The 12413-nt window shown below is 35.7% G+C and overlaps 1 protein-coding gene across 3 annotated transcripts; it reads left to right on the top strand.

The window, feature by feature from the left end:
* Positions 1–269: 269 nt before the first annotated feature.
* Positions 270–3436, top strand: LOC126991617 (uncharacterized). 3 transcript variants are annotated; one of them, XM_050850313.1, is made up of 3 exons: positions 270–1181; positions 2021–2140; positions 3071–3436. In XM_050850313.1, the coding sequence occupies exons 1-3, from the start codon at positions 687–689 to the stop codon at positions 3377–3379; spliced, it is 924 nt and encodes a 307-aa protein (XP_050706270.1). In that variant the 5' UTR covers positions 270–686; the 3' UTR covers positions 3380–3436. The 3 variants fall into 3 exon arrangements, with proteins under 3 accessions (XP_050706270.1, XP_050706268.1, XP_050706269.1); XM_050850311.1 differs by lacking the exon at positions 270–1181 and having other exon boundaries at positions 1295–2140; XM_050850312.1 differs by lacking the exon at positions 270–1181 and having other exon boundaries at positions 1295–2140; positions 2385–3436.
* The last annotated feature ends 8977 nt before the right edge of the window (positions 3437–12413 follow it).

Below are 12413 nucleotides of genomic sequence, written 5' to 3'. Positions count from 1 at the left end.
AAACGAAAAATAAAAAGAAGTAAAAAAAAAATCAAACCCCAATACAAAATGTGAGGGTAAAGGTTAAGGATCACATTTCTTTGCGTCAAAAAGGAGCAATGGTTTCACCCGACGAGAAGAAAACTTGTAAAATCGCCAAAGAATTAAAGCTCCGTTCACAGCTTGGAAATAACGACCAGTAAACTTGGTTAAGCTTTAAGATCGATCAAAACAAAACAAAAGTCATCGGCAAGTGAGTATATGTCTTGAACGACTTGAGAAAAAAAAAAAGGACAATAATTAATCTCACATTGCAGTTCAAACTGTCCTTGCGCAATGGAACACCCGAAACAAATACCGTGTGTGTGTGTGTGTGTGTGTGTGTGTGTGTGTGTGTGTGTGTGTGTGTGTGTGTGTGTGTGTGTGTGTGTGTGTGTGTGTGTGTGTGTGTGTGTGTGTGTGTGTGTGTGTGTGTGTGTGTGTGTGTGTGTGTGTGTGTGTGTGTGTGTGTGTGTGTGTGTGTGTGTGTGTGTGTGTGTGTGTGTGTGTGTGTGTGTGTGTGTGTGTGTGTGAGTGTGAGTGAGTGAGTGTGCGTGTGTGTGGCGGGGGGAGGGTACTGTGTGTCGATGTATGTGATGCCGTGTGATATGATATGATTCACAGTGATTGCGTGTGGTAAGTTTCCTTTCCAGGTAATATTGTGTAATATGTTTCCTTTCCAGGTAATGTTGTGTGATATGTTTCCTTTTCAGGTAATGTTGTGTGATATGTTTCCTTTTCAGGTAATGTTGTGTGATATGTTTCCTTTCCAGGTAATGTTGTGTGATATGTTTCCTTTCCAGGTAATGTTGTGTGATATGTTTCCTTTTCAGGTAATGTTGTGTGAAATGTTTCCTTCCCAGGTAATGTTGTGTGATATGTTTCCTTTTCAGGTAATGTTGTGTGATATATTTCCTTTCCAGGTAATGTTGTGTGATATGTTTCCTTTCCAGGTAATGTTGTGTGATATGTTTCCTTATCAGGTAATGTTGTGTGATATGTTTCCTTCCCAGGTAATGTTGTGTGATATGTTTGCTTTTCAGGTAATGTTTTGTGATATGTTTCCTTCCCAGGTAATGTTGTGTGATATATTTCCTTTCCAGGTAATGTTGTGTGATATATTTCCTTTCCAGGTAATGTTTTGTGATATGTTTCCTTCCCAGGTAATGTTGTGTGATATATTTCCTTCCAGGTAATGTTGTGTGATATGTTTCCTTCCCTGGTAATGTTGTGTGATATGTTTACTTTTCAGGTAATGTTTTGTGATATGTTTCCTTTTCAGGTAATGTTGTGTGATATGTTTCCTTTCCAGGTAATGTTGTGTGATATATTTCCTTTCCAGGTAATGTTGTGTGATATGATTCCTTTCCAGGTAATGTTGTGTGATATGTTTCCTTTCCAGGTAATGTTGTGTGATATGATTCCTTTCCAGGTTATGTTGTGTGATATGTTTCCTTTCCAGGTAATGTTGTGTAATATGTTTCATTTCCAGGTAATGTTGTGTAATATGTTTCCTTTCCAGGTAATGTTGTGTGATATGTTTCCTTTCCAGGTAATGTTGTGTGATATATTTCCTTTCCAGGTAATGTTGTGTGATATGTTTCCTTTCCAGGTAATGTTGTGTAATATGTTTCCTTTCCAGGTAATGTTGTGTGATATGTTTCCTTTCCAGGTAATGTTGTGTGATATGTTTCCTTTCCAGGTAATGTTGTGTGATATGTTTCCTTTCCAGGTAATGTTGTGTGATATGTTTCCTTTCCAGGTAATGTTGTGTAATATGTTTCCTTTCCAGGTAATGTTGTGTGATATGTTTCCTTTCCAGATAATGTTGTGTGATATGTTTCCTTTCCAGGTAATGTTGTGTAATATGTTTCCTTTCCAGGTAATGTTGTGTAATATGTTTACTTTCCAGGTAATGTTTTGTGATATGTTTCCTTCCGAGGTAATGTTGTGTGATATGTTTCCTTTTCAGGTAATGTTTTGTGATATGTTTCCTTCCCAGGTAATGTTGTGTGATATATTTCCTTTCCAGGTAATGTTGTGTGATATGTTTCCTTCCCTGGTAATGTTGTGTGATATGTTTACTTTTCAGGTAATGTTTTGTGATATGTTTCCTTCCCAGGTAATGTTGTGTGACAATTATGTTTCCTTTCCAGGTAATGTTGTGTCATATATTTCCTTTCCAGGTAATGTTGTGTGATATGATTCCTTTCCAGGTAATGTTGTGTGATATGTTTCCTTTCCAGGTAATGTTGTGTGATATGATTCCTTTCCAGGTAATGTTGTGTGATATGTTTCCTTTCAAGGTAATGTTGTGTAATATGTTTCCTTTCCAGGTAATGTTGTGTGATATGTTTCCTTTCCAGGTAATGTTGTGTGATATGTTTCCTTTCCAGGTAATGTTGTGTGATATATTTCCTTTCCAGGTAATGTTGTGTGATATGTTTCCTTTCCAGGTAATGTTGTGTAATATATTTCCTTTCCAGGTAATGTTGTGTGATATGTTTCCTTTCCAGGTAATGTTGTGTGATATGTTTCCTTTCCAGGTAATGTTGTGTGATATGTTTCCTTTCCAGGTAATGTTGTGTGATATGTTTCCTTTCCAGGTAATGTTGTGTAATATGTTTCCTTTCCAGGTAATGTTGTGTGATATGTTTCCAGGTAATGTTGTGTGATATGTTTCCTTTCCAGGTAATGTTGTGTGATATGTTTCCTTTCCAGGTAATGTTGTGTGATATGTTTCCTTTTCAGGTAATGTTGTGTGATATGTTTCCTTCCCAGGTAATGTTATGTGATATGTTTACTTTTCAGGTAATGTTTTGTGATATGTTTCCTTCCCAGGTAATGTTGTGTGATATTATTTCCTTTCCAGGTAATGTTGTGTGATATATTTCCTTTCCAGGTAATGTTTTGTGATATGTTTCCTTCCCAGGTAATGTTGTGTGATATATTTCCTTTCAAGGTAATGTTGTGTGATATGTTTCCTTCCCTGGTAATGTTGTGTGATATGTTTCCTTTTCAGGTAATGTTTTGTGATATGTTTCCTTCCCAGGTAATGTTGTGTGATATGTTTCCTTTCCAGGTAATGTTGTGTGATATATTTCCTTTCCAGGTAATGTTGTGTGATATGATTCCTTTCCAGGTAATGTTGTGTGATATGTTTCCTTTCCAGGTAATGTTGTGTGATATGATTCCTTTCCAGGTAATGTTGTGTGATATGTTTCCTTTCCAGGTAATGTTGTGTAATATGTTTCCTTTCCAGGTAATGTTGTGTGATATGTTTCCTTTCCAGGTAATGTTCTGTGATATGTTTCCTTTCCAGGTAATGTTGTGTGATATATTTCCAGGTAATGTTGTGTGATATGTTTCCTTTCCAGGTAATGTTGTGTAATATGTTTCCTTTCCAGGTAATGTTGTGTAATATGTTTCCTTTCCAGGTAATGTTGTGTGATATGTTTCCTTTCCAGATATTTTTTTTTTTTTTTTTTTTTTTTTTTACGTCGCGGCCTATAGCGCCGGTAGGCATTTTTTCCCGGTGGGGCCTGATGGTGATAGGCTTCCTTCCAGGTAATGTTGTCTGATATGTTTGCCCTTTCGCAGGTAATGTTGTGTATATGTTTCCTTTGCATTGGCTCGTTGTGTGATATGTTTCCTTTCCAGGTAATGTTGTGTAATATGTTTCCTTTCCAGGTAATGTTGTGTAATATGTTTCCTTTCCAGGTAATGTTTTGTGATATGTTTCCTTCCGAGGTAATGTTGTGTGATATGTTTCCTTTTCAGGTAATGTTTTGTGATATGTTTCCTTCCCAGGTAATGTTGTGTGATATATTTCCTTTCCAGGTAATGTTGTGTGATATGTTTCCTTCCCTGGTAATGTTGTGTGATATGTTTACTTTTCAGGTAATGTTTTGTGATATGTTTCCTTCCCAGGTAATGTTGTGTGATATGTTTCCTTTCCAGGTAATGTTGTGTGATATATTTCCTTTCCAGGTAATGTTGTGTGATATGATTCCTTTCCAGGTAATGTTGTGTGATATGTTTCCTTTCCAGGTAATGTTGTGTGATATGATTCCTTTCCAGGTAATGTTGTGTGATATGTTTCCTTTCCAGGTAATGTTGTGTAATATGTTTCCTTTCCAGGTAATGTTGTGTGATATGTTTCCTTTCCAGGTAATGTTGTGTGATATGTTTCCTTTCCAGGTAATGTTGTGTGATATATTTCCTTTCCAGGTAATGTTGTGTGATATGTTTCCTTTCCAGGTAATGTTGTGTAATATGTTTCCTTTCCAGGTAATGTTGTGTGATATGTTTCCTTTCCAGGTAATGTTATGTGATATGTTTCCTTTCCAGGTAATGTTGTGTGATATGTTTCCTTTCCAGGTAATGTTGTGTAATATGTTTCCTTTCCAGGTAATGTTGTGTGATATGTTTCCTTTCCAGGTAATGTTGTGTAATATGTTTCCTTTCCAGTTAATGTTGTGTGATATGTTTCCTTTCCAGGTAATGTTGTGTGATATGTTTCCTTTCCAGGTAATATTGTGTAATATGTTTCCTTTCCAGGTAATGTTGTGTGATATGTTTCCTTTCCAGGTAATATTGTGTGATATGTTTCCTTTCCAGGTAATATTGTGTGATATATTTCCTTTCCAGGTAATATTGTGTGATATGTTTCCTTTCCAGGTAATGTTGTGTGATATGTTTCCTTTCCAGGTAATATTGTGTGATATGTTTCCTTTCCAGGTAATGTTGTGTGATATGTTTCCTTCCCAGGTAATGTTGAGTGATATATTTCCTTTCCAGGTAATGTTGTGTGATATGATTCCTTTCCAGGTAATGTTGTGTGATATGATTCCTTTCCAGGTAATATTGTGTAATATGTTTCCTTTCCAGGTAATGTTGTGTTATATGTTTCCTTTCCATTTAATGTTGTGTGATATGTTTCCTTTCCAGGTAATGTTGTGTGATATCTCTCCTTCCCAGATAATGTTGTGTGATATGTTTCCTTTCCATTTAATGTCGTGTGATATGTTTCCTCCCTAGGTAATGTTGTGTGATATGTTTCCTTTATAGGTAATGTTGTGTGATATGTTTCCTTTCCAGGTAATGTTGTGTGATATGATTCCTTTCCAGGTAATGTTGTGTGATATGTTTCCTTTCCAGGTAATGTTGTGTGATATGATTCCTTTCCAGGTAATGTTGTGTGATATGTTTCCTTTCCAGGTAATGTTGTGTGATATGTTTCCTTTCCAGGTAATATTGTGTGATATGTTTCCTTTCCAGGTAATGTTGTGTGATATGTTTCCTGCCCAGGTAATGTTGTGTGATATGTTTCCTTTTCTGGTAATGTTTTGTGATATGTTTCCTTCCCAGGTAATGTTCTCTGATATGTTTCCTTTCCAGGTAATGTTGTGTGATATGTTTCCTTTCCAGGTAACGTTGTGTGATGTTTCCTTTCCAGATAATATTGTGTGATATATTTCCTTTCCAGGTAATGTTGTGTGATATGATTCCTTTCCAGGTAATGTTGTGTGGTATGTTTCCTTTCCAGGTAATGTTGTGTGATATGTTTCCTTTCCAGGTAATATTGTGTGATATGTTTCCTTTCCAGGTAATGTTGTGTGATATGTTTCCTTCCCAGGTAATGTTGTGTGATGTGTTTCCTTTTCAGGTAATGTTTTGTGATATGTTTCCTTCCCAGGTAATGTTGTGTGATATGTTTCCTTTTCAGGTAATGTTGTCTGATATGTTTCCTTTCCAGGTAATGTTGTGTGATATGTTTCCTTTCCAGGTAATGTTGTGTGATGTTTCCTTTCCAGGTAATATTGTGTGATATGTTTCCTTTCCATGTAATATTGTGTGATATGTTTCCTTTCCAGGTAATATTGTGTAATATGTTTCCTTTCCAGGTAATATTGTGTGATATGTTTCCTTTCCAGGTAATATTGTGTAATATGTTTCCTTTCCAGGTAATATTGTGTAATATGTTTCCTTTCCAGGTAATGTTGTGTGATATGTTTCCTTTCTAGGTAATGTTGTGTGATATGTTTCCTTTTCAGGTAATATTGTGTGACATGTTTCCTTTCCAGGTAATGTTGTGTGATATGTTTCCTTTCCAGGTAATATTGTGTAATATGTTTCCTTTCCAGGTAATGTTGTGTTATATGTTTCCTTTCCATTTAATGTTGTGTGATATGTTTCCTTTCCAGGTAATGTTGTGTGATATCTCTCCTTCCCAGATAATGTTGTGTGATATGTTTCCTTTCCATTTAATGTCGTGTGATATGTTTCCTCCCTAGGGTTTTTTTTTTATTTTTTTGCAGGTAATGTTTATAGTGGTTGATAGGTGGTCTTGGTAGTTTTAAGCCATGTGATATGTTTCCTCAATAGGTAATGTTGTGTGATATGTTTCCTTTATAGGTAATGTTGTGTGATATGTTTCCTTTCCAGGTAATGTTGTGTGATATGTTTCCTTTCCAGGTAATGTTGTGTGATATGATTCCTTTCCAGATAATGTTGTGTGATATGATTCCTTTCCAGGTAATGTTGTGTGATATGTTTCCTTTCCAGATAATGTTGTGTGATATGATTCCTTTCCAGGTAATGTTGTGTGATATGTTTCCTTTCCAGGTAATGTTGTGTGATATGTTTAATTTCCAGGTAATATTGTGTGATATGTTTCCTTTCCAGGTAATGTTGTGTGATATGTTTCCTTCCCAGGTAATGTTGTGTGATATGTTTCCTTTTCAGGTAATGTTTTGTGATATGTTTCCTTCCGAGGTAATGTTGTGTGATATGTTTCCTTTCCAGGTAATGTTGTGTGATATATTTCCTTTCCAGGTAACGTTGTGTGATGTTTCCTTTCCAGGTAATATTGTGTGATATGTTTCCTTTCCAGGTAATATTGTGTGATATATTTCCTTTCCAGGTAATATTGTGTGATATGTTTCCTTTCCAGGTAATATTGTGTAATATGTTTCCTTTCCAGGTAATATTGTGTAATATGTTTCCTTTCCAGGTAATGTTGTGTGATATGTTTCCTTCCTAGGTAATGTTGTGTGATATGTTTCCTTTTCAGGTAATGTTTTGTGATATGTTTCCTTCCCAGGTAATGTTGTGTGATATGTTTCCTTTCTAGGTAATGTTGTGTGATATGTTTCCTTTCCATGTAACGTTGTGTGATGTTTCCTTTCCAGGTAATATTGTGTGATATGTTTCCTTTCCAGGTAATATTGTGTGATATATTTCCTTTCCAGGTAATATTGTGTGATATGTTTCCTTTCCAGGTAATATTGTGTAACATGTTTCCTTTTCAGGTAATGCTGTGTTATATGTTTCCTTCCCAGGTAATGTTTTGTGATATGTTTCCTTTTCAGGTAATGTTTTGTGATATGTTTCCTTCCCAGGTAATGTTGTGTGATATATTTCCTTTCCAAGTAATGTTTTGTGATATGATTCCTTTCCAGGTAATGTTGTGTGATATGTTTCCTTTCCAGGTAATGTTCTGTGATATGATTCCTTTCCAGGTAATGTTGTATGATATGTTTCCTTTCCAGGTAATGTTGTGTGATATGTTTCCTTTCCAGGTAATGTTGTGTGATATGTTTCCTTTCCAGGTAATGTTGTGTGATATGATTCCTTTCCAGATAATGTTGTGTGATATATTTCCTTTCCAGGTAACTTTGTGTGATGTTTCCTTTCCAGGTAATGTTGTGTGATATGATTCCTTTCCAGGTAATGTTGTGTGATATGTTTCCTTTCCAGGTAATGTTGTGTGATATGTTTCCTTTCCAGGTAATGTTGTGTGATATGTTTCCTTTCCAGGTAATGTTGTGTGATATGTTTTCTTTCCAGGTAATGTTGTGTGATATGATTCCTTTCCAGGTAATGTTGTGTGATATGATTCCTTTCCAGGTAATGTTGTGTGATATGATTCCTTTCCAGGTAATGTTGTGTGATATATTTCCTTTCTAGGTAATGTTGTGTGATATGTTTCCTTTTCAGGTAATATTGTGTGATATGTTTCCTTTCCAGGTAATGTTGTGTGATATGTTTCCTTTCCAGGTAATATTGTGTAATATGTTTCCTTTTCAGGTAATGTTGTGTTATATGTTTCCTTTCCAGGTAATGTTGTGTGATATGTTTCCTTTCCAGGTAATGTTGTGTGATATGTTTCCTTGCCAGGTAATGTTGTGTGATATGTTTCCTTTCCAGGTAATGTTGTGTGATATGTTTCCTTTCCAGGTAATGTTGTGTGATATGTTTCCTTTCCAGGTAATGTTGTGTGATATGTTTCCTTTCCAGGTAATGTTGTGTGATATGTTTCCTTTCCAGGTAATGTTGTGTGATATGTTTCCTTTCGAGGTAATGTTGTGTGATATGTTTCCTTTCCAGGTAATGTTGTGATATGTTTCCTTTCCAGGTAATGTTGTGTGATATGTTTCCTTTCCAGGTAATGTTGTGTGATATGTTTCCTTTCCAGGTAATGTTGTGTGATATGTTTCCTTTCTAGGTAATGTTGTGTTATATGTTTCCTTTCCAGGTAATGTTGTGTGATATGTTTCCTTTCTAGGTAATGTTGTGTGATATGTTTCCTTTCCAGGTAATGTTGTGTGATATGTTTCCTTTCCAGATAATGTTGTGATATGTTTCCTTTCAGGTAATGTTGTGTGATATGTTTCCTTTAAAGGTAATATTGTGTGAAATGTTTACTTTACAGTTTATGTTGTGTGATATGTTTCCTGTCCTGGTAATATTGTGTGTTATGTTTCCTTCCCAGGTTATGTTGTGTGATATGTGTTCTTTCGAGGTAATTTTTTTTGATATGTTTACTTTCTAGGTAACGTTGTGTGATGTTTCCTTTCCAGGTAATGTTGTGTGATATGTTTCCTTTCCAGGTAATGTTGTGTGATATGTTTCCTTTCCAGGTAATGTTGTGTGATATGTTTCCTTTACAGGTAATGTTGTGTTATGTTTCCTTTCCAGGTAATGTTGTGTGATATGTTTCCTTTCTAGGTAATGTTGTGTGATATGTTTCCTTTCGAGGTAATGTTGTGTGATATGTTTCCTTTCCAGGTAATGTTGTGTGATATGTTTCCTTTCCAGGTAATGTTGTGTGATATGTTTCCTTTCCAGGTAATGTTGTGTGATATGTTTCCTTTCCAGGTAATGTTGTGTGATATATTTCCTTTCCAGGTAATGTTGTGTGATATGTTTCCTTTCAGGTTAATGTTGTGTGATATGTTTCCTTTCACGGTAATGTTCTGTGATATGTTTCCTTCCCAGGTAATGTTGTGTGATATGTTTCCTTTTCAGGTAATGTTGTGTGATATGTTTCCTTCCCAGGTAATGTTGTGTGATATGTTTCCTTTACAGGTAATGTTGTGTGATATGTTTCCTTTCCAGGTAATGTTGTGTGATATGTTTCCTTTCCAGGTAATATTGTGTGATATATTTCCTTTCCAGGTAATGTTGTGTGATATGTTTCCTTTCCAGGTAATGTTGTGTGATATGTTTCCTTTCCAGGTAATATTGTGTGATATGTTTCCTTTCCAGGTAATATTGTGTAATATGTTTCCTTTCCAGGTAATGTTGTGTGATATGTTTCCTTTCCAGGTAATGTTGTGTGATATGTTTCATTTTAAAGGTAATGTTGTGTGATATGTTTCCTTTCCAGGTAACGTTGTGTGATGTTTCCTTTCCAGGTAATATTGTGTGATATGTTTCCTTTCCAGGTAACGTTGTGATGTTTCCTTTCCAGGTAATATTGTGTGATATGTTTCCTTTCCAGGTAATATTGTGTGATATATTTCCTTTCCAGGTAATGTTGTGTGATATGTTTCCTTTCCAGGTAATGTTGTGTGATATGATTCCTTTACAGGTAATGTTGTGATATGTTTCCTTCCCAGGTAATGTTGTGTGATATGTTTCCTTTACAGGTAATGTTTTGTGATATGTTTCCTTCCCAGGTAATGTTGTGTGATATATTTCCTTTCCAGGTAATGTTGTGTGATATGTTTCCTTTCCAGGTAATGTTGTGTGATATGTTTCCTTTCCAGGTAATGTTGTGTGATATGATTCCTTTCCAGGTAATGTTGTGTGATATGTTTCCTTTCCAGGTAATGTTGTGTGATATGTTTCCTTTCCAGGTAATGTTGTGTGATATGTTTCCTTTCCAGGTAATGTTGTGATATGATTCCTTTCAGGTAATGTTGTGTGATATATTTCCTTTCCAGGTAATGTTGTGTGATGTTTCCTTTCCAGGTAATGTTGTGTGATATGTTTCCTTTCAGGTAATGTTGTGTGATATGTTTCCTTTCAGGTAATGTTGTGTGATATGTTTCCTTCCCTGGTAATGTTGTGTAATATGTTTCCTTTCCAGGTAATGTTGTGTTATATGTTTCCTTTCCAGGTAATGTTGTGATATGTTTCCTTTCCAGGTAATGTTGTGTAATATGTTTCCTTTCCAGGTAATGTTTTGTGATACGTTTCCTTTCCAGATAATGTTGTGTGATATGTTTCCTTTCCAGGTAATGTTGTGTGATATATTTCCTTTCAGGTAATGTTGTGATATGTTTCCTTTCTGGTAATGTTGTGTGATATGTTTCCTTTCAAGGTAATGTTGTGTGATATGTTTCCTTTCCAGGTAATGTTGTGTGATATGTTTCCTTCCAGGTAATGTTGTGTGATATGTTTCCTTTCCAGGTAATGTTGTGATATGTTTCCTTTCCAGGTAATGTTGTGTGATATGTTTCCTTTCAGGTAATGTTGTGTGATATGTTTCCTTCCAGGTAATGTTGTGTGATATGTTTCCTTTCCAGGGAATGGTGTGTGATATGTTTCCTTTCCAGGTACTGTTGTGTGATATGTTTTCTTTCAGGTAATGTTGTGTGATGTTTCCTTCCCAGGTAATGTTGTGTGATATGTTTCCTTTCCAGGTAATATTGTGTGATATGTTTCCTTTCCAGGTAATGTTGTGTGATATGTTTCCTTACCATGGAATGTTGTGTGATATGTTTCCTTTCAGGTAATGTTGTGTGATATGTTTCCTTTCCAGGTAATGTTGTGTGATATGTTCCCGATCCAGGGAATGTTGTGTGATATGATTCCTTTAAGGTAATGTTGTGTGATCTGTTTCCTTTCCAGGTAATGTTGTGTGATATGTTTCCTTTCCAGGTAATGTTGTGTGATATGTTTCCTTCCAGGTAATGTTGTGTGATATGTTTCCTTTCCAGGTAATGTTCTGTGATATGATTTCCTTCCAGGTAATGTTGTGTGATATGTTTCCTTTCAGGTAATGTTGTGTGATATGTTTCCTTTCCAGGTAATGTTGTGTGATATGTTTCCTTTCAGGTAATGTTGTGATATGTTTCCTTTCCAGGTAATGTTGTGTGATATGTTTCCTTCCAGGTAATGTTGTGTGATATTTTTCCTTTCCAGGTAATGTTGTGTGATATGTTTCCTTACCAGGTAATGTTGTGTGATATATTTCCTTTCCAGGTAATGTTGTGTGATATGTTTCCTTTCCAGGTAATGTTGTGTGATATGTTTCCTTTCCAGGTAATGTTGTGTGATATGTTTCCTTTCCAGGTAATGTTGTGTGATATGTTTCCTTTCCAGATAATGTTGTGTGATATATGTTTCCTTCCCAGGTAATGTTGTGTGACAATTATGTTTCCTTTCCAGGTAATGTTGTGTGATATATTTCCTTTCCAGGTAATGTTGTGTGATATATTTCCAGGTAATGTTGTGCGATATGTTTCCTTTCCAGGTAATGTTCTGTGATATGTTTCCTTCCAGGTATTGCTGTGTGATAGGTTTCCTTATCAGGTAATGTTTAGTGATATGTTTCCTTTCCAGGTAATGTTGTGTGATATGATTCCTTTCCAGGTAATGTTGTGTGATATGTTTCCTTTCCAGGTAATGTTGTGTAATATGTTTCCTTTCCAGGTAATGTTGTGTGATATGTTTCCTTTCCAGGTAATGTTGTGTGATATGTTTCCTTTCCAGGTAATGTTGTGTGATATGTTTCCTTTCCAGGTAATGTTGTGTGATATGTTTCCTTTCCAGGTAATGTTGTGTGATATGTTTCCTTTCCAGGTAATGTTGTGTGATATATTTCCTTTCCAGGTAATGTTGTGTGATATGTTTCCTTTCCAGGTAATGTTGTGTGATATGTTTCCTTTCCAGGTAATGTTGTGTGATATGTTTCCTTTCCAGGTAATGTTGTGTGATATGTTTCCTTTCCAGGTAATGTTGTGTGATATGTTTCCTTTCAAGGTAATGTTGTGTGATATGTTTCCTTTCAAGGTAATGTTGTGTGATATGTTTCCTTTCCAGGTAATGTTGTGTGATATGTTTCCTTTCCAGGTAATGTTGTGTGATATGTTTCCTTTCAA

The sequence above is a fragment of the Eriocheir sinensis genome, unplaced genomic scaffold (genome assembly GCF_024679095.1).
Source record: "Eriocheir sinensis breed Jianghai 21 unplaced genomic scaffold, ASM2467909v1 Scaffold309, whole genome shotgun sequence".
Classification (NCBI taxonomy): Eukaryota; Metazoa; Arthropoda; class Malacostraca; order Decapoda; family Varunidae; genus Eriocheir; species Eriocheir sinensis.
The sequence above is the reverse complement of the archived record's forward strand: the minus strand, read 5'-3'. Positions and strand labels throughout refer to the sequence as shown.

Excerpts from the sequence above, each read along its gene's own strand:
- LOC126991617 (XM_050850311.1), top strand. The coding sequence starts at position 1,304 with ATGTTGTGTGATATGTTTCCTTTCCAGGTAATGTTGTGTGATATATTT. Across the intron at positions 2,141-3,070 it reads GTGATATGTTTCCTTCCCAG|GTAATGTTGTGTGATATGTT; the intron begins GTAATGTTGTGT and ends TTTCCTTCCCAG.